The sequence below is a fragment of the Hyperoodon ampullatus genome (assembly GCF_949752795.1).
Source record: "Hyperoodon ampullatus genome assembly, chromosome: 14".
NCBI classification, from domain to species: Eukaryota; Metazoa; Chordata; class Mammalia; order Artiodactyla; family Ziphiidae; genus Hyperoodon; species Hyperoodon ampullatus.
This window is the reverse complement of record NC_136927.1, coordinates 20952215-20970132: the sequence shown is the minus strand read 5'-3', so window position 1 is coordinate 20970132 and position 17918 is coordinate 20952215. Positions and strand designations below refer to the sequence as shown.

At 63.2% G+C, this 17918-nt stretch overlaps 1 protein-coding gene across 1 annotated transcript in view; it reads right to left on the bottom strand.

Moving 5' to 3' along the window:
- Positions 1–17918, bottom strand: part of RRBP1 (ribosome binding protein 1) — a 59302-nt gene that overhangs the window by 3005 nt on the left and 38379 nt on the right. The window contains exons 5-19 of the mRNA XM_079719679.1: positions 14871–15023; positions 14067–14185; positions 11948–12101; positions 10186–10324; positions 8204–8373; positions 8054–8088; positions 5518–5608; positions 4764–4856; positions 2943–3035; positions 2781–2861; positions 2579–2668; positions 2045–2137; positions 1632–1703; positions 1092–1187; positions 565–648 (exon numbers count right to left, since the gene is read on the bottom strand). Coding sequence (XP_079575805.1) covers positions 565–648; positions 1092–1187; positions 1632–1703; positions 2045–2137; positions 2579–2668; positions 2781–2861; positions 2943–3035; positions 4764–4856; positions 5518–5608; positions 8054–8088; positions 8204–8373; positions 10186–10324; positions 11948–12101; positions 14067–14185; positions 14871–15023 — 1563 coding nt within the window. The remainder of the gene's footprint in view (positions 1–564; positions 649–1091; positions 1188–1631; positions 1704–2044; positions 2138–2578; positions 2669–2780; positions 2862–2942; positions 3036–4763; positions 4857–5517; positions 5609–8053; positions 8089–8203; positions 8374–10185; positions 10325–11947; positions 12102–14066; positions 14186–14870; positions 15024–17918) is intronic.

Genomic DNA, 17918 nt, shown 5'->3' with positions numbered 1-17918 from the left:
CTCAGTGTTAACAGCCAACTCATTATTTAATGAAAGACCGTGCAGATCACACGGACTGTGTCTGTGGCCTCATGGGCTGGTACTGGAACCAGTGCCCCCCCCCACCCAAGGCCAGGCTGACCTGGCCAAGGAGCGGGGACCAGAGACACATCAAGGCTGAAAACCGGAAGAACCAGAGGCCCCCGCGTGGCTGGGAGCTCCGCGCGGCTGCGGACAGGTCACCTGGTACCGCCCAGCGTGGAGCAGGCCGCCCCGCACACCGCAGATGTGACTGACCTGACCTGAGCCACCGCTGGGTGAGGAAGGACCCTAGTCCCAGAAGAAGGACCCTAGTCCCACAGAAGGCCACGGGGCACAAGGACCGCCCCCCGCCACAGAGCTCCCAGCGCAGACCTGGAGCCCCGTGGTCCCGGCAGCCACAGGCCCAGTGTGCAGCATGGAGCAAACGTGTGAGGGGCCGTCCACACCAGGCCCAGCACAGACCGGCGCACGCCCCCTTTGACGGGACACAGAAACACACACACCCAACCCCAGGGCACACGCCGGCCGCACCAGTTCGCTCACCAGGGCAAGCTCGTCGCTTTGTTTCTGGGCTTCACTCTTGGCTGCATCCAGCTGAGACTGAGATTCTAATAAAAGCTGCCTCAACTTGGACAGAAAACAGACCCGGGTGGTGGGAGAAAAGAAGAGAGAGCCAGTTCCGGTGAGTCAGCACCTCCCACCCAACCAAGCGCATCCACATACGCCACCCGGAGAGCCTGCGGGGCGTGGGGGAGGGGTGGGTGCAGGCCCACCGGGAAGACAGAGGAAGGATCGTGTTCAGTACACGCTAGTCTCAGGCCTTCACAAATGTCTGTGGATTGTCTTTTGCAAAGCGAGGCCAGAAGTCAGAGATCGAACCAGGATCGGGGGTGCAAGGCTTGTGCTCTCTGCTCCCCGAATCAGAAGGCACTGTCAGGTTTAAATGCCTTCCCCACAGAGATGGTGTCTCCACACCGGGTAGAGAGATCCTCTCGCTGCCAGGCTGACCTGGCTGCCCCCTGCCCTGGCCGCGGGGCCCCCACCAGGCCCACCCGCACTGGGACACTCACCCCTGCCACCTCCGTGGCGTAATTCTGGCACTCGGCGCTCGCGGCCGCCATGTGCTTCTCCAGCTCGGCCTCCAGATGTGACGTGTGCTCCCTCACCTGGACACGACACACATCAGGAGCCTCGAGCCGGCCAGCAGGACGGCACGGGCCATGGGGACAGGGCGCTGGGGCCACCAGGCCCTGGGACAAGGGCTGAGAGGGGCCCTCGTGGCCTGAGGGCTACGAGCCAACTGAGGCCAGGCAGGGGGTGCCCCCCAGGCCAAACACCTCCTGAAGAGGCACCCTGGGGCCGCACGTGTTCTCAGACCTCCGCAGCTTTTAGATTTACTTGCAAGGAGGGTGCGGAGTGCGGCGGGGCCACCCGGCAACCCTCCCACGGTTCATGAGGCCACGGCAGAAGCCATGGTGCACCGGGGCCCAGCCACCCCGAGGTCGTAACGGCTCATTAAGGACAAGCAGGGACGCGCGGTCGGGGAAGGAAAGCTGCTAGAGGAGCCTCTGCAGCAGGACGGCAGCCCCCTGGACAGCGCCCGCACGCACCTGGTCGGCACTTTCAAGTTCCCCTTTCAGCTTCCCCACAGTCTCTTCGAGATGCTTCACTGTGACCCGCGACTACAGAGCAAGAAGGGGGAGCGCCGTCAAGCACGAGCCCCGGGGGTCCGTCCCGGGATGCACCCCACCTCCCTGTGGTGCCCCCCCACCCCCAGGTGTGACCAGCAGCCTCTTCCTTGGGAGTGGGGCTGGTGGGGGGGGTCTCCTTGAAACCATTCCTCAGCTGTTGGTCATTCCGCAATGACACTGTATGTGGCATCACCAAAACCCAGCAAACGTGACTCCCAAGTGACCCCGATAACCCCGTGGGCGTTCCCCCTGGATTGTACGGCATTCTGAGGGAGTGGAGTTTGGGTTCCGAGGGAAGGGGGGCCCTGGGGAGACTGGGGGCCGTCCCGTACCTTCTGGAGCTCCTCCTCCGTGGCGCTCACCCGGGCCTTCCACACCTGTTCCTCCTCCTCCACGCTCTTCTGCAGGGCTTTGAGCATGGCCTCCTGCGGGGACGGCACTGAGCAGGGCCTGGAGGCCTCCCCCCGCCACACACAAACCCGTGGCTCCCCCCAACCCCCTGCAACCACGCGGCTCGGATCCCAGTGCGGCCGGCGCACTGGGGAGGAGGGGGTACAGTTCCGGAGGGGGGCCCCCGGCCGGTGTGCAAACAAGGTTGTCAGGACTCTCGTCTCCGGTGGGTTTGCACCAGGTGGGCCTCAGCGGCCCAGGACGGGGGACCCAGGACCGGCCATCGCAGAGGGAGGCTGAGCGAGCGTGGCCCCTGGAGTCGCAGGAAAGCGGATTCAAGCCGAACGCCGCCCTATCCCTTCCCAGACTGGGGCCCAGACCTTTAACCTGAGCTCACCCCCTTCACCGTTCAGCCAAAGAAACTGGGCCCAGAGAGAGGCAGTGACTCGCCCAAGGTCACAGAGCCCCGGCCTCACCGTCTCGGCCAGGATGCTGCGGTACTGGTCGCACTCGGCCTGAAGGCTGCTCTGTGTCTCCTCTGCCTCCCTCAGCTTGGCAGCCAGGTCCTGAGGGCAGAGGGCAGGACAGGGGCCTGCTGAGCCAAAACCCGATGGCCGGCTCCAGGCACCCTCCATCCCGCGGAGAGGGCAGGGTGCGAGTGACAGCGGTCGCACTCACCGAGGGCTCCGTGTTCCCTGGTGGCTGCTTCAGCAGCTCTGGGCCTTTCTCTTTGAGCTCCTGCAGCCACTCGGCGTAATTCTGCGACAAAAACGTTCAAGGTCGGGCGGGACGTGCCCCCCACCCGCACAGGGGTTCCCCGGGAGCTGCCTCCCCTCCTACCTGGTGGGTGGGGGCAGAGAGGCCCGGGAGCAGGGCCAGCAGGGCCTCCCTGGTCTGGGCCTCCATCAGGCTGAGCTGCTTCTCGGACTCCTCCTGGGGGCAGGGCAGGTGGGGCATGAGGGTGGTCAGCCACGGAGCTTAGGGCAGCCCCGGGGGTTTCACCCCAGGACCATGTCCTCAGCCCTTCACGGGAGGGACAAGGATCGGAGGAGACCAATGGTGGCTCCGTGGGGCCGGCTGGGTGGGGGTGTGTCTAACCTTAGCAGTCAAGTTCCAGCCACCCCACCCCAGGCCTGGACAACTTAAAACAAACTCAGCTCTAAGGAAGGGGGATGGCAGCACCCCCTAAGGGACGTGCAGGTTCGCGGACACCTCCCAGCAGACACTCAGGCTCAGGTCTCCTTTCTGAGCGTGTGCATATGGGGGGCGGGGAGCACAGAGAAGACGTGCGGCCACGAGGGTCAGGAGCTCCTGCAACCCTGGGGGCGGGAGGATCAGGGCTCCCACGTGCTGAGGAGATGAGGCAGGTCGGGATCTCGGCTCTCCAAAAGCTCCTGGGCCCCCTGCTGCAGCCGCGCTGGCGAGCCCCCGCCATCCTCCCTGATGCTCCCACTCAACGCAAGAAAAAGGAGCCCAAGAAAGAGGGAAGGAGCCATAAGCAAAGGCGAGAAGGACTGCACTGTCCCTGGGGACAGATAACCCCTCCCCACACCCTGGGGGCAGGGGGGCGGTGCAGGAGATTTCTGGCTCAAAGTCCCATCTGGTCACCCGTCCCCAGCAGGCTGAGCCTGCTGCCTGCCCCTCAGGGCCCGAGACCTGGAGCAGCACTAGGAGCTCCCGGACTAGAGCCGGGAGTGAGGCTCTATTGTGATTTGGGGCCGGCGGGGGGGATGGATGGCCGGCAGAGGATGCCCAGCCTGACCACAGCACCACATGCCTGGACTTGAGTCTCAGAAGCCGACCCTTCTCGCTCACCCGCTGATCCGTGGCCTGCTGTGGGGCCCCCGACCTCGTGACCACCATTCAGGTGCCCGGGTCATGGGAGTCCAAACAAGGGCCGAGGACCCAGAGGCCAGCTCCCTGTCTTTATCTGGCTGTGTGACCACAAACAAGTCAGGTGGCACCCCTAGTCACAGCTTCTGCATTTGCCACAGAAAGGCCAGACAGGCGCCCCGGTCACTTCCGGGGAGTCTAAGTGTAGCTCCGCCTCTCGGAGGCCTCATCTGACACACCCTCAGGCTTCCTGGGGGGCTTGTGAAAGCTGCTGCAAAGCTCATGATAATAGGACAGACATTAATTCTGCATTGGGGTGGGGGAGGGAGAGGGAGGGCAGGCCTGGCCAAAGCTGGTGGTGAGGCCCCGCCTGCTCGTGCTGCAGCTGCAGACCATGTCCCGGCCAGGGCCCTGGACACTGACCCACCCATGCTCCCCCGACCTGGGCCTGAGTGCTTGCTACCAAAGACTGTCCTTCCCCCAAAGCTCAATCACGGAGCCCCTGGGCCAGGACCGCAGGGAGCCTGAGAAAGCAGACAAACACCAGGGGAGAAGAATAACACGAGCAAGTCCATGAACAGACCCATCTCGGGGCCCCCATGGCCTCCGAGGGCAAAAGGCCCAGCTGAGAAGCAGGAGACAAGGGCTCACCGCTCCCCGCATCTCGGGGAGAAATGCGCAGCGGGAGGGCAGGAGGGCGGGCAGGAATATGCAGCGGCCGGGCCCTGGGTGGACTTCTGAGACGCCCTGAGGCTGGGGCTGCCCCGCACGCAGTCTGTGGGGTCTGCTGAGCTGCTAGACCGAGGCAAGCCCGAGGCCGACGCTGACCTTGGCCTGGGTCAGGGACCGCAGCTTCTCCTCGCAGCCCCTCTCGGCCGAGGCTAGAGCCTCCATCGCCTTCCAGTTCTTCTCTCGGAGGTCCTGGGAGGAGAGGGGAGACGGTCAACAGCCAGGCTGGTCTCCGCCGGGCGGGTGAGCCCTCTCCGACCCATCTCTGGACTTCACAGGCCACCCCGGGCAGCACTGGAGCCAGGCTGCTCTCGGGTGGCTGGGGACCCCGGGCGCCTTTCAGGGAGACTCATCTGCGGGCAGCGGGGATCTGCCGGCTCTTCAGTGGGAAGAGGGTCCACCACCAAACGGCCGGCCCTGGCCCAGCCAGGCCCAGGGAGGCCCAGCGTGTGTGTGTGTGTGTGTGTGTGTGTGTGTGTGTGTGTGTGTGTGTGTGTGTGTGTGTGTGTGTGTGTGTGTGTGTGTGTGTGTGTGTGTGTGTGTGTGTGTGTGTGTGTGTGTGTGTGTGTGTGCGCGTGTGTGTGTGTGTGTGTCGGGGGTGGGGGTGGGGTCTGGGGGCACAGCCCGGGTCGGGAGGAACGCAGCCGAGGCTCCAATGCGCCCACCGCAGAGGAGGCGCCCTATAGCCCCCTCCTCACGCCAGGTGACCACATGACCAAGGTGACCACGTGACCAAGCCGACCCAGTGGGAGTCAGGACCCCCGAGCCCCACCACGGGGAGCACCCGGAAGGGACAAGGAGAGGCCCCGAGCCCCCTCCCCATCCACACGGCAGGCGGCCCTTCGACACTCACATTGTTCTTCACTTTCTGCTGCTCAACTGCCTCCTTGAGCTCCGTGGCCTCCTTCTCCAGACACCACACCTGCGACTCCAGCTCCATGAGGCTGAGGGGGGATGGCGGCGTCACTGCCGGGCTCCAAGGGCCCGCGGCAGCCATAGGCCCTGTCTCGGGGCCCCTTCCTCTGCCCCGGAACACCTGTGGGGCCTGGGGCTGCAGTCAGTCCCCTCCCCAAGCCGGCACAGGCTTCAGGGGAGCCTCAGCAGCCACCGTGGCCCCTCCTCTGAGGGCTGGGGGCCCAGAGGCCAGCGGAGTCCCACTTGGTGACACTGGCTGCGGGGACGGCAGCGGTCAGAGCTGCCACAACGGCCAGCGCGGGGATGCGGCCCGGACAGTCAGGTTTTCAGATGCTCTTTCTTCTGGTGAACGGAGCCTGGCCCCACCCTGTCCCGCAGCACGCGTCGGCTGCCCCTTCCCTGCGGCCACAGCTGCCCTCGAGACTGGGCTGGGCCTCCTTGGAGGATGCCGGGGCCGGAGGCTCGGGTGGCACCGTGGCCTGCACGCCCATCAAGTGCATCCCTGCTCTTGGCGCTGGGACCGTCCTGTGTCCAAAACCTAACTCCGCTGAGACCCGAAGGCTCCCGCTCAGTCCTGCGCCCGGGCTCCAGGGAATGAGCCCGAGACGACCCCGGATGCGTGAGGCTGGCAGGCCGGGGGGGCCATCTTTTCACATTTCTCTCCGGACTCTAGGCCCTGCGGCTCCGTCCACCCCATCACCCGGAAAGCGAGGGGTGGACACTCTGGAACTTCTCTGGCTGTTCTGAGGAAGACGCTTCAAATGGACACTTAATACGTCACCTTCTGCGTTAAGATTTAGGACAGGGAAGCCCCGGGGTCGCATAAAAGCTGACATCCAGAAGCCGCCAACGCCGACTTGAAGCAGCACAACAGGGCCCCTCTGGGAGCAGGAGGAAGCCCGTCTGAGGATGCCCCCGGGGGGGACACGTTCGTATTTCTCACCGTGGGCCGGCAGTACACCACGCTAAGGAGGAGCATGAGGACCAAACAACTTCAGCGAGGCTGTGCGTGCTGCCCGCCCTGACGCCCCCGAGCACCACCTCATTTTCGTTCTAAGTACCGGTTGCACATGGCCTTGAAGACAGCTGTCGACTTCTTAGATGTTGGTTTCAGGCCACAGAACCTGACCCCACCCTCAAAGCTCCACTGGGACCCCTCGCAGCTTCTCCTCAAGCCGCCGGCATTCTGCACCAGCGCTGGCCCACCGCACACCCCTGCAAGAGCATCCCCAAAGGCACGAGGCCCCGAGGAAGAAGGCACAGCAGGCCGGCGTCAAGGACACGCTGACAGTCACCCCCCTTGGTAGCTACTGACAGAGTTCCAGAACATCTGGGGCTGGATCACTCATCTCCACCCCAGAACACGATGGCCTGGCCTAGACACAACTTCCAGATAAACAGTCTGAGAAGGAAATTTTTAAAAACCCTAATTCTGCCAAACATCTACATGATGCAAAAAACTAGAATCAACCCTGCTTGCAACATGACTTAGGTAACTAATAATTAGCTATGCAGTCCAAGAATCTGATCGTAAAATACAAGGAGCAAAACGCTAAACAAACACACCCTCTCTACCCTGGCAAGTACCATGAGAAACAAAGTTTGCCCAAAGCTTTCTGGAAAGGTGCATGGAGGGGGTTTGCTTCTGAGTCTCCAGCAAGGTGCTTTGGGGCCTCCGTGAGGCCGGCTTCCTTCCCCAAACCCGAGCCGAACGCCACGGAACATGGGCCGTGGCCTGGGGAAGCGCTGGGGAGGGGACTCACTGGCAGCAGCAGCCGGAACAAGGGAGGTTGGTCAGCGGACAGCCCGGGACATGACCGACCACCGGCACGCTTCATCCCACGTGGCTGCCCTGGAGACCCCCAGCCACGGCAGCCAGGACCACCCCCCGAGCTCATGGGCATCTGCTGAGGGACACACACCCGGAGCCAACGGTCCTAGGACTTCCAGGCCCCTGGCTTGAGGAGCCCGCCGGATCTTAGCAACAACAAACACACAGTCCGAGCAGGCCTGGGGCTGGGCCACTGAAGTTACCCGGCATCAACCCTGTGACCTGATCAGCTGTGAACCACACCGCATCCCAGATCTGTGCAAAAGCCCGGGCAGCCTCCCGGGTTCTCCACTCTGGGCACGTAACCACTTTCCCGTTTGGGTTACGACTTCAGCCCCTAAATTCCCTCGCCCTGTGGACGTGGAGAGAACACCCTGACCAGCTGGTCCTTCCTGGGAAGAGAAGAATGGATGGATGCATAGATGGACGGATGGACAGCAAGAGGCCCATCCCCCTGCCGAGGCGCAGCCACTCTCCCCACAGCCTCGCTCCTCGAGGCAGGAGCTCCCCGCAAGGTGCCCTCTTCCCTGCCCAGCCTGTCCTGGTCCTCGAGGTCACTGGAGGGATGGGGAAAGGCAGGGCCTCTCAGAGGGCTCCTCCCTGGGACCCCCGCACCCAGGCCACGGCCCCTGCCTCCTCTTACCGGGCCTGCTGCTGGTCGGCCTCCTCTCGGCTGGCCTGGAACAAGAGACAGAGCCCTGCGGTCACCACGAGACCACCTCGCAGGACAAGTCATCAGGGCCGGGCCCCTGTGGGGTGGGTGGGGGCACCCCCAGGAGGAGGTGCAGCTGACCTGGGCGTCCCGGGCCTGGCTCGCCTCCAGCAGGGCCTCGATGGAGCGGATCCTCTCCGTGAGCTGCGAGTTTTGCGCCTTGGCCTCGTCCAGCTGCCCGTGGACACTGCTCAGCTCCTCGCACCTGCTCCTCACCTCAGCCTCGGAGGACTGCAGCTTGCCGTGCAGCTCTGCGGGGAGGGAGGCCGACGGGTAGCAGGGTGTGGGGAAGGCCCGCACAGGCACCCCATGCTGCCCAGTGCACGCCCGCGGGCTTCCTGGCTCTCCCCTGACCCCTGGGTGCCCCGTTAGCTGGTGGAGAAAGTCACAGCCTGGCTTCCTTCTCAAGGACTCACTAGGGTAGAACAGAACGCCCCCGGATCACTCAGGAAAAGATGGAAAACTGAATGGGCTCCTGTTGCAGTTTCTAAAGCCTTGCTCTCTGGGAGATGGGCTCACGTCGCTGAGACCAGGGCCAGGGGGGCGCCTCAGCGTGTCCTCCCTCGGTGACCGCCGCTAAGCCCCACCAAGGCTCTGAAAGTCCTCCACGTGTGTCTGACTCCGAACGGCGGCCCGGCCCGGGTCTCCTCCCCGAGCCCGGGCTCAGACGCCGGCCACGTCCACATGCAGCTCTGCTCAGGCCTCCTGGTCCCCTCGCTGTGGCTGTTCTGCTTTCCTGTGCCCCCGCCTCTCACTCATCTACCAGGCCTGTGGATCCAACGTCCACTGCCTGCCGAATCCACCAGCGACTCCGTGGCTGCCTGGGCCTAGCCCAGGTGCCTTTGGTCCGACAACTGCAAGGACCCATCCCTGGTCCCCACCTGGAGCCAGAGCATCCAGAAGTGCAGATGGGATCCCGCCAGCCCTGCCCATGCTCCCAGCCCCCTCATCACTCCACACGGCCCCTGAACTCTTCAAAGGAGGGTCACCCGGCCCTGCCCGTCTACCCCACACTAGCCACTGCCTTCTTCTCCAGTCTCGCTTGCTGACCTGCGTCTGTTTCTTGTACAGGCCAAGTTCAGGTTCACTCCCATTCTCGGGGCCCCTTCACGGTGTCTGTGAGGCTGGCCTCTTCCCATCATCCAGACCTTGGGCTTAAACACCCCCTTCTCCCCAGAGAGGCCTCCCCTGACCACTCAAAGCCACACCTGGCCCATCATAGCAGGGGTCAGCAAACTAGGCCCTTGGGCCAACCCAGCCCACCACCTGTTCTTGAAAATAAAGCTTTATTGGCACGCAGCCAGGCCTGTCTGTTTAGGGTGGCTTTTGCACTGTGGCAGCAGAGCTGAGCAGTTGTGACAAACACCGTTTGGCCTACAAAGCCGAACGTATTTACTGCCTGGCCCTTCACAGACACAGCTTGCCGTTTCTAGGACCTGCTCTCGGTCACGCTGCCTACTTGAAGTCTGTCGACATGGATCCATCTACTGTGCCCGTCTCTCCTGCTGGAACACGGCCCCAAGCCCGCTGCTTCACTCCCGGCCAAGCCCCGGGCACCCACAGGAGTGCTCAGCCCCCAGCAGTGGCTCCAGAAGTACTGGTGAGCCCTCACCGGCACGGTCTGCCCTGCTTCTCTAGGGGCCCTTGGTGCCCTGGGTTTCGTCACCACCTCCCGTTTGAGAAGGTGACTTGTGAGCACACGGGGACCATAAACCCACCTTCCAAATCTGGCTGGCCTCTAGGCCTGACTGGGTTGGAACAGAAGGCCGGCAGCAGCCCCAGGAGCATCACGGCCCAGGTGGGCCCCACAGCAAGTAAGGCCGAAGGGGCAGCATCTTCCACCTCGAGCCCGCCCCCGTACCCCGCCCCACAGGCTACGCCCCACCCCATATCCCGCCCCCACAGGCCACACCCCCACAGGCCCCGCCCCCCACGTCCAGTCCTCCGCAGCCCAGGCCTGACCCCGGGCACCCCCGGCGCGTCCCCTGACGGGTGGGGAGTCAGGGGTCCCGGCTGCCCTCGCCCCCCCCCACCACGGAGCCGGCCCCCTACGCCGCCCTCACCAGCCATCTGCTGCTGCTGCTCCCGGGCCTTCTCGGCGTCCGCCCGGAGGCTGGCGTGGCTGGTCTGCGAGCGGCACAGCTCCCGGCTCACCTCATCCAGGCGCTTCTGCAGGGCCTCCTCGCTCTCCTTGTGAGACGCCTGGGGGCCGGCAGAGGGAGGAGGGCCGGGAGGACGCGGCAGGAGGTGGGCCCTCAGCCAGCTCTGCCGTCTAGAGCTCCTCACACCCTGCCGTCCTGTGCCGATGACTTATATAAGCCTCCTGGATTTCCAGGTAAGTTCACCTGCTAGAAAAGGCCAAGAGGCCACCCTGGACCCTGAAGAGCAGGCTCCTGGGGAAGAGGCCTCAGATGAAGGCAGGACAGTCCCAGAAAGGCAAAGGCCCATTTTCACCTGAGTGTGGCACAGGGAGAAGCTTCCTACAACCTAAACGTCCAGCCTGAGCTGGAGATTTCCCGAGGGGGCCTGGTAAAGGTCATACGGCTGTTAAGCAGTTCTAGGCAAGGCATCCGTGTGCGTCAGTATGGTTAATCCCCAGCCACCCCAAGACACAGGTACCACCACCACACCCACATTACAGGTGGGGAAACTGCCGCTCTGAGATCCAGGCCTCACTATCAATACCACGGGGACTCTGTGACAGAGGGAGGAGATGCTCGCGGCCTGGGGCTTCCTGGCTACAGTGATGGTGACAACCCGGGCGCCCAGAGTGAAGGCCCAGAGTGAAGGCTCCAGCCCCGGAAGCACCAGGACCACCCGACAGCCTTCAGAACATAACCACCAGGCCCTCCCCAGGGGCTCTGATCTCACTGCTCAGGGTGGACCTACTTTACACCAGATTATCCATCTCAATTCCACCCAAACAATCCAAACTTTGTTTATCTGTGCCTGTTCTTAGGCACACACACATCAGTCTTACAATTTCGTGTCTGTCGTTCTAGTCCCTTCCATAAAACAGCCCCACTGCCCCAACACGCTACAGCCGAGAGCTTCAGTGACTGAGCAGAAACAGGTGCAAAGCTGCGTGGGTCTCCAGGGCTTCCTTGTCCTCCAGAGAAGTTACACGCACAGAGGTATGACAACTGCCCCACGCCCGGTCACCCTACCCCGCAACAGGCCAGCTGAGGGACGCAGCACTCGTTGGGCCAATGAGCAGGGAGGCCCTGAGACTGAGGGGCCCCACTGGTTGCTGCCCAGCGCCTATGGGGCAGGGAGGGGACAGTCTTCCTCCCTCCGGACAACAGGCGTCCCCCTGGGAAAATACGAGCTTCCGGGCCACATCCAGAGGCTGAGAAGAAAGAACACCCACTGGGCCTTGAAGCCAGAGGCTGCGCCTGCTGGCCTGGCTGCGGCCGGAGCTGTGACACCACAGGTGTGGCAAGTGTGGGACGGTGACTGCTCTGGGGCTGCCCTGGGGGTCAAACCCTGGCTGTGGGTGAACTGGCGGAGTTGCTTAACTTTGTGCCTCCAATTTCCTTCTGGGTAAATTACAGATAATAACAGTATCTACGCCATAAGGTTACAATGAGAATTACCTGAGTAAGCTTGTAAATGTTCAGAACAACGCTTAGCACACAGAAAGCACCCACTCGATGCTGACCAGGTATCACTACTAACAAGGTCAAGGTCGAGGGTTCCAGCCCCAGCCCTGCCTGGGTCCACTGCAGTCACAGTCACAGCTGAGAAGGGAGGACCCAGGGTGGCCGTGCGTAGAGCTTGGCGGGCAGGATGCACGGGCACCAAGGCGGCTGCACCCCAACTCACCTGCAGCTGCAGGACCTGCTTCTCGAAGGCAGCTGCCTTGGCCTCCAGGGCCTTCCGCTGCTGCTCCTCCTGCCGTGCGGCCTCCGACTTCTCCACCAGCTCCTTGCTGACCTTGCCCAGCTCCTGCCGGAGCTTGGCCAGCTCTGCATTCTGCCTGCAAGACAGTCAGGAGGCCCCGCATGACGGACAGAAGAGGGCTCAAGTCAGCTCTCACCAGCCCCGAGAGCCGCCCCGGGAGATGGGACCGGAGGTCTGAGCCCTTCCTCTGGGGCACCTGCTCTTTCTTAAGTAGCTGCCCCAGTCTTGGAGCCCCTCTGAGGCCCTCTATATAATCAGCCATGTGGGTGTGACGTGTTTTGTTGAAGATGCTGTTTTACAAGCACGGTGGAGGGACCAGCAAAAGCCAAGGGCAAAATGTGCACTAAAGCAGCCCACGGAGCCCCTGACAGAAATGGCTGATTCCTCACGGCTGGTCTGGGCCCAAATGAGCCCTGGGATGCTGCCCTGCAGGGCCGGGGCCAGCAGCCCGCTCGAGTCCACACGCTGGATTCACTGGCTGACTGGACCACAGCCAGGCAGGGAAAGAGGGTGCGGCATTTTACACGAGACCCCTCAACGCTGCACAAGAGCTGGGTCTCAGGACCGGCGAGGAGGTTCAGGAGGGAAGGAAGGAGACGTGACTGACAGCAAAAAGGGGCAGCTCCGGACCCGCCTTTCCCAGCATGAGGAGGTCGTCAGCGTGCAGCCTCCTTCACAGCACAAAAGACACCTCTTTACAGCAGGACTGACCGTCCAGCCAAGGGACAGTACCAGACCAGGCGAAGGCGACAGAGGAGACGGTCCACAGCCCTGGGAGGCAGGAAACCTGGCCAAGACCAGCTCTGCCCTGCTGCCTGGGGAGGGGAGATGTGGGCTCCCCATCTGCACGGGGGAGGCCACCCCAAAGCCCTCTGCGGGGCCCTCAGTGCACGCTTTCCAGGGCCAAGAATGGAGACTGGGGAGCCCACGCGAGGCTGCACTCCGGTACCAGGGATGGGGATGGGGGTGGGAGGCCAGCTGCATGGCCCCTTGGGAACGACATGAAGCTCTGGGAGGGACGTGGGGGCACCCGTCCCACACGGCAGTGTCCGCAAGCTGATGGAGTCAGCGGCCGCAACTCAGGGCCAGGCTTTAGAGCTGTCCCCAGGATGGAGCCTGTAGTGGGCCCTACATGAGAAGGAAGCCAGTGTCCCTCCATGCCCACAGTCACCTTCTGCCGTGACTGCTGAGGAAACCGCAGCCCCAGACCATCAACCTGCCAGCAGGTCAGGACGGAGATGAAGACAGGGACCCCTGAGAGAAGGGACCAGCGAGGAGGGTGGCCATCAACCTCACTCCGAGTCAGCGGGGCCGCCAGGAAGAGCAGCCTTGTGAGCACAGGCTTCGCTCCCGGTGCCGCTCGTGGGCGACTCTTCCCACCTGCCCTCCCGCTACGGGCGCCTGCTCTCTCTGCTCCCGTCAGCCTCCCCTGGGGGAGAAGGGATGCTCTGGGGATAACCAGCACCCCAGAAATCCCTACAGGACACCCCGGACGAGAGAAGGCAAAGAAACGGGAACCAAAAGAAAATGCAGTGGGGCTTCCTGCTGGCCAGCCTGCTGGGATGGTGATGCTCAAACCAGGGACACAGAAGACAGTGTCCCTAACAGGGTGACGCTGAGCCCTGCCCCCTGGGGAGTGGCCTCTGCCAGCTCACGGAGGCCTCCCGGCTTCAGCTCCTGAGCGGCAGACGTCCCCTCCTACACAGGAGACCCGACCAGGGGGATCAGGGCACTCAGGCCCACGGCAGGGCCCACACCACACCAGACCCTCATCTTGGATGGTCAGCCTGGCTCTGATACTCTGGGCCAGAAGCAAGACACTGTGAAAATAGACATGAAAAAGTATCTGCTCTCCCAGCAAAGCCAGGACCTGAGGGGATCTGGTGACACGGCCGCTGGGCACGGGCTGGAGCTCACTCGCCCTCCCAGGGCCTGACCACACGAGAGGTCGCCGGCCACGTGCTGAAGGCTCACAGAGGGACCCTGCCCACTCCGGGCCCTCGGGGAGGTGCCGGGGTCCGGCCAGGGAGGCAGGGCTTACTTGCTCTCCACCTGGCTCGTGGCCTGGTTCAAGGCGTCCCTCAGGATGGAGTTCTCCTGCTGCAGGCGGGCCAGCTGCGTGTTGGGGCCATTCTCCAGCTGCTCCTGGAGCGTCCGGATCTGAAAGGTCATCCAAGGGGCATCAGAGGCCGCTCGGCCTGACAAACAGAGCCACGTCGGAGCAAGGCCGGCAAGATCCCAGCCCGCAGACAAAAGCCCGGAGGGCTCCGCCTTCTCTACCCGAGGTGGGGAGGCCCCCTCGGAACAGGGGCCGGAAAAGTGCACAGCCGAGCACTCAGCCCGAAGCCCCCGACGGTGCTGGTGCGCTCTGCCCGACCGAGGCTCTGAGACCCAGCAAAGGGCCGCAAGCCACAGCCTACGGTCACCCCGAAGATGCCCGTTTCCTGCCCTCTGAGCCCCCGTGGCGCAGCCCGCTGGGAGCGGAGTGCAGGGCGCTGACTGTGCAGGCCAGGGCTGGCCCGGCCCTCCGCTGGGGCTGTGCGGTTTTTCGGGCCTCTTGTTTTACGGCGTTCTCCCAACCTCGAGTGGAGGAGGTGGAGCCGGCATGACTCCAGGGTCATGGAGAGGCTGTGAACTTGACCCATGGGCCCCCAGGGAAAAGGATGCAGTGCTGACCACTTGGGACCAGAGTGCTTTCAGACAATGCTCTTTAAAATGTACATACATCTTCCTGGTTATTAACGTTAAACACACACACCACCTGGCCAGGTAAAACCACCCTCCCCCAAACAAACCCGATGGTGAGGGCCCCCCCGCGGGCACCCGTGCCCGCCCTGCTGCCCACCTTGCCCTGCAGCTGCTGCACCTCCTGCACATGTTCCCGGTAGCTGGCCTGCATGCGCGCCTGCACGGCCGTGATCTCCTGCTCCCGGGCCACCAGCTGCTTTTTCACTTTGGCCTCCCCGGCTGCTGCCTTGGCCTTTTCCGCTGCCAGCTCCTGGGAGAAAGCAGAGGGCAGAGAGGCCGGTGAGGCGGGCGGGGGCAGCTTACGAGATGAAACCAAGACCATCATGACCCGGAGCATGACCTGGGGCCAGGAGAAGCCTGACCACAGAGCCACAAGACTCCCATCCTGAGCTCTCGGACAGACCCGAGCAGCCACAGCCCAGAACGAGCAACGGATGAGGAGGGACCCCCGGAATCCCTGCCGGCCTGACTGGTGGAGGGCTGGCCATCAGGCCTTGAACACAGTGGGCGCAGTGGATACAGGTAGGAGCTGGGGAACGTGGCATCCTGTCCCTGGGCTCTCCAGGGGCACTGGCTGAACCCTGCTGGGATTACAACACACTGGTTTGGCTCAGTCCCCGACAGCCAGGCCCCGGAACGCCCTCTCCTACTTGAGTATCTCTGTCAGGACTGACAAGGCAGCAAGCCTTGACGGCCGAGGGGTCAGCCCACTCCTGGAGGGCCTAGGTCCCCGTGGACAGCCACTCGGTCCACCGCCCTATCCCTGGAATGTCTGCTCCGGTCAGTGCCAGATGCCCACAATGAACACGGGACGCGGGGCCTGGGGACCCAGAGCCTCAGGCAGGGGCAGAGAGCAGGGTGGGAAGGGCTGGCCGAGGGACGGGGTCTCCATCATCGCAGAAGGAATGGCAGTGGACGGAAACCATGGGGGAGCAGGAAGTGACAGTGTGAGGAGGGGCCCGTGCACTGGCCCCCGGGCGGGGGTCCTCTCTGTCGAGGGGGCCTCCAGCCAGACTGGGGCACAAGTCCCACGAGATTCAAGGCCCCTCCCCGTCCTGGGCAGTGGACCAGAGAAGCGGGAGAGCCTCCTCTTCTCCAGGCCGGGATGCTAGGGAGGTCTATCCCAAAGGGCCAGACGGTCCCTCCCGTCTGAGATGGGACAGAACCGGAGGCCAGGGAAGGGCCGGGCTGAGCGGGTGGCCGCTGGGTGCCAGGGCAGCTCTGCATGCCTGGCGTTCCCTGGGACCATCCGGGACCCCTGGCCCCGCTCTTCAAAGACAATCCTCTTCCTGGCTGTGCCCAGGGTGAGGGCCCACAGGGGCAGAGGCCACTCTGGGACACGCATGTGCCTCGTTCCTTCAATCCTCTCAGTAAGGCGAGGCTCCCCATCTCTGGTTTGAAGCTGAGCTCACAGAGCCTCGGGGAGGACACGCTTTCGAAGGCCGAGAGCAGCCCTAAGCGACAGGATGGGCAGGAACCTGGGGCCCTGTGGGCCCACGAGGGTCCCAGAAGGGATGGTATGCGAGGCGCCCCTCCTCTGGCTGAGCTGGCTGCTCGGCGGGGATTCAGGGCTCCGGCAGGTTTCCTCTGACCCATGCCTGCCACCCCACCCCAAGCAGAATGGAGGCCCCTAAGTACACGGTCCAGCCCCTGATGAAGAATCACGGCCACACAGAGGTGGCCCTCCGCCCACCATGCCGGACGCCCGGAGGCTGAGCATAGGTCTGGGGAGGGCCTTCCCCACCCTGAGCAGGCCTCGGGCAGTTCTGGGCATCCACCTGGCTCAGGGTGTAAAGGTCCCAGTCTCCTGGGACAGGGTCTTAAGGCCACCAGGATTCAATGGGATTTCCCTTCCTTTTGCCCCTGGGGCTTTTTAAAGGCAAAGAAAGGCCAGATTTTCCTCGGGGCATCTGTTTCATCCTCCACAGCTTCTCTTTCTTCTAGGAGCTCAGAATCCCAGGACTCCTCCTGTCTGTCAAATTCTTAATTCAGTTGCAATGGTCGGACTTATTTTCTTGAAAGGCAGGCCTGCTGCTGGGGGCCGGAGCCCCACTTCCTCTGACTGAGCTGGGAGGCACCGTCACGACACCACCAGCCCAGAAACTCACTCTGCTCCCCAGGCCAAGCGGGCCCAGCACCGAGAATCTCCCGAGGCGGCTGAGGCGTGGACTGGAGCACCCCCGCCCTGAGGGTCTCCTTGTCCACCGAGGATTCGGAGCCCAGCCTCTCGGGCCCGAGCGAGGACAGGATGGGGTCCAGCCCAGAGTGTCACCTCGGGACAGAGGCCCCGGTGCCCAAGCAGATGACAGCTGGAAAGGCGGTTTTCCAGAAGGACGGCTCCGGAGCCACGTGTGGTTCCTCAAATCCCTGAACACGTCCCCGAAAACGCTCAGAAACCAGGACGGAGGTCTCAGGACGCCCGAGCCCGTGAACTGGTGCCCAGAATGGTCTTTGAACCCAACTCTGTTGACTTCACCCACTTGCAAGGTGCCCACTTGATCTGGCAGACGGTCCACACGGCCTCTGTGTTCTTTAGCCACAGATCACGAGAAAAGGAATTCACCAAAACCCTCTTTTGCAACCATAAAAACTTCTCTACAAGGACAAAGAAATCGTGACGGGAACTAAACATGAAACGCGGATTCTATCCACCCCCCCAGCTCCCGGGAAGATCAAGCTAATCGGAACTTCTACGTTCTCAGAAGTTTCTCATATAACTTTACTCAACGGTGCTAGGCTGGGAGACGTGGCACAGCAGTGGAATCCCCTCCGCTCTGCTTGAAACTCTCAACAGAGAAATGCAGGGACTCAGCATCCATGGACTCCAGGGCACAGAAGGATAGATGGCGATGCCTGGGCCTCAGTGGCCCCTGCCAGGCAAGGTGACCTCTGAGCTGAGATGGGAAAATGGGGGCCCCGCCCTGGAGGGCTTCCTGAAGGAGGGGGCTCTTTCCAGTGAGCCAAGCGGTGAAGGGCACTCGAGGCTAATGCAAGAGCATGAGAGGCCCCGGGGAGGCAGTGAGGAGCAGGCGCGTCGGGGAGCAGACTCAGGTCTGAAGGTCGGGAGCCACCTGCACTTGAAGAGGCGGCCCTCCCAGGACCGCGTAAGCGCTGAGAGCCCGTGAAGACCCCCTGCGGCTCAGGG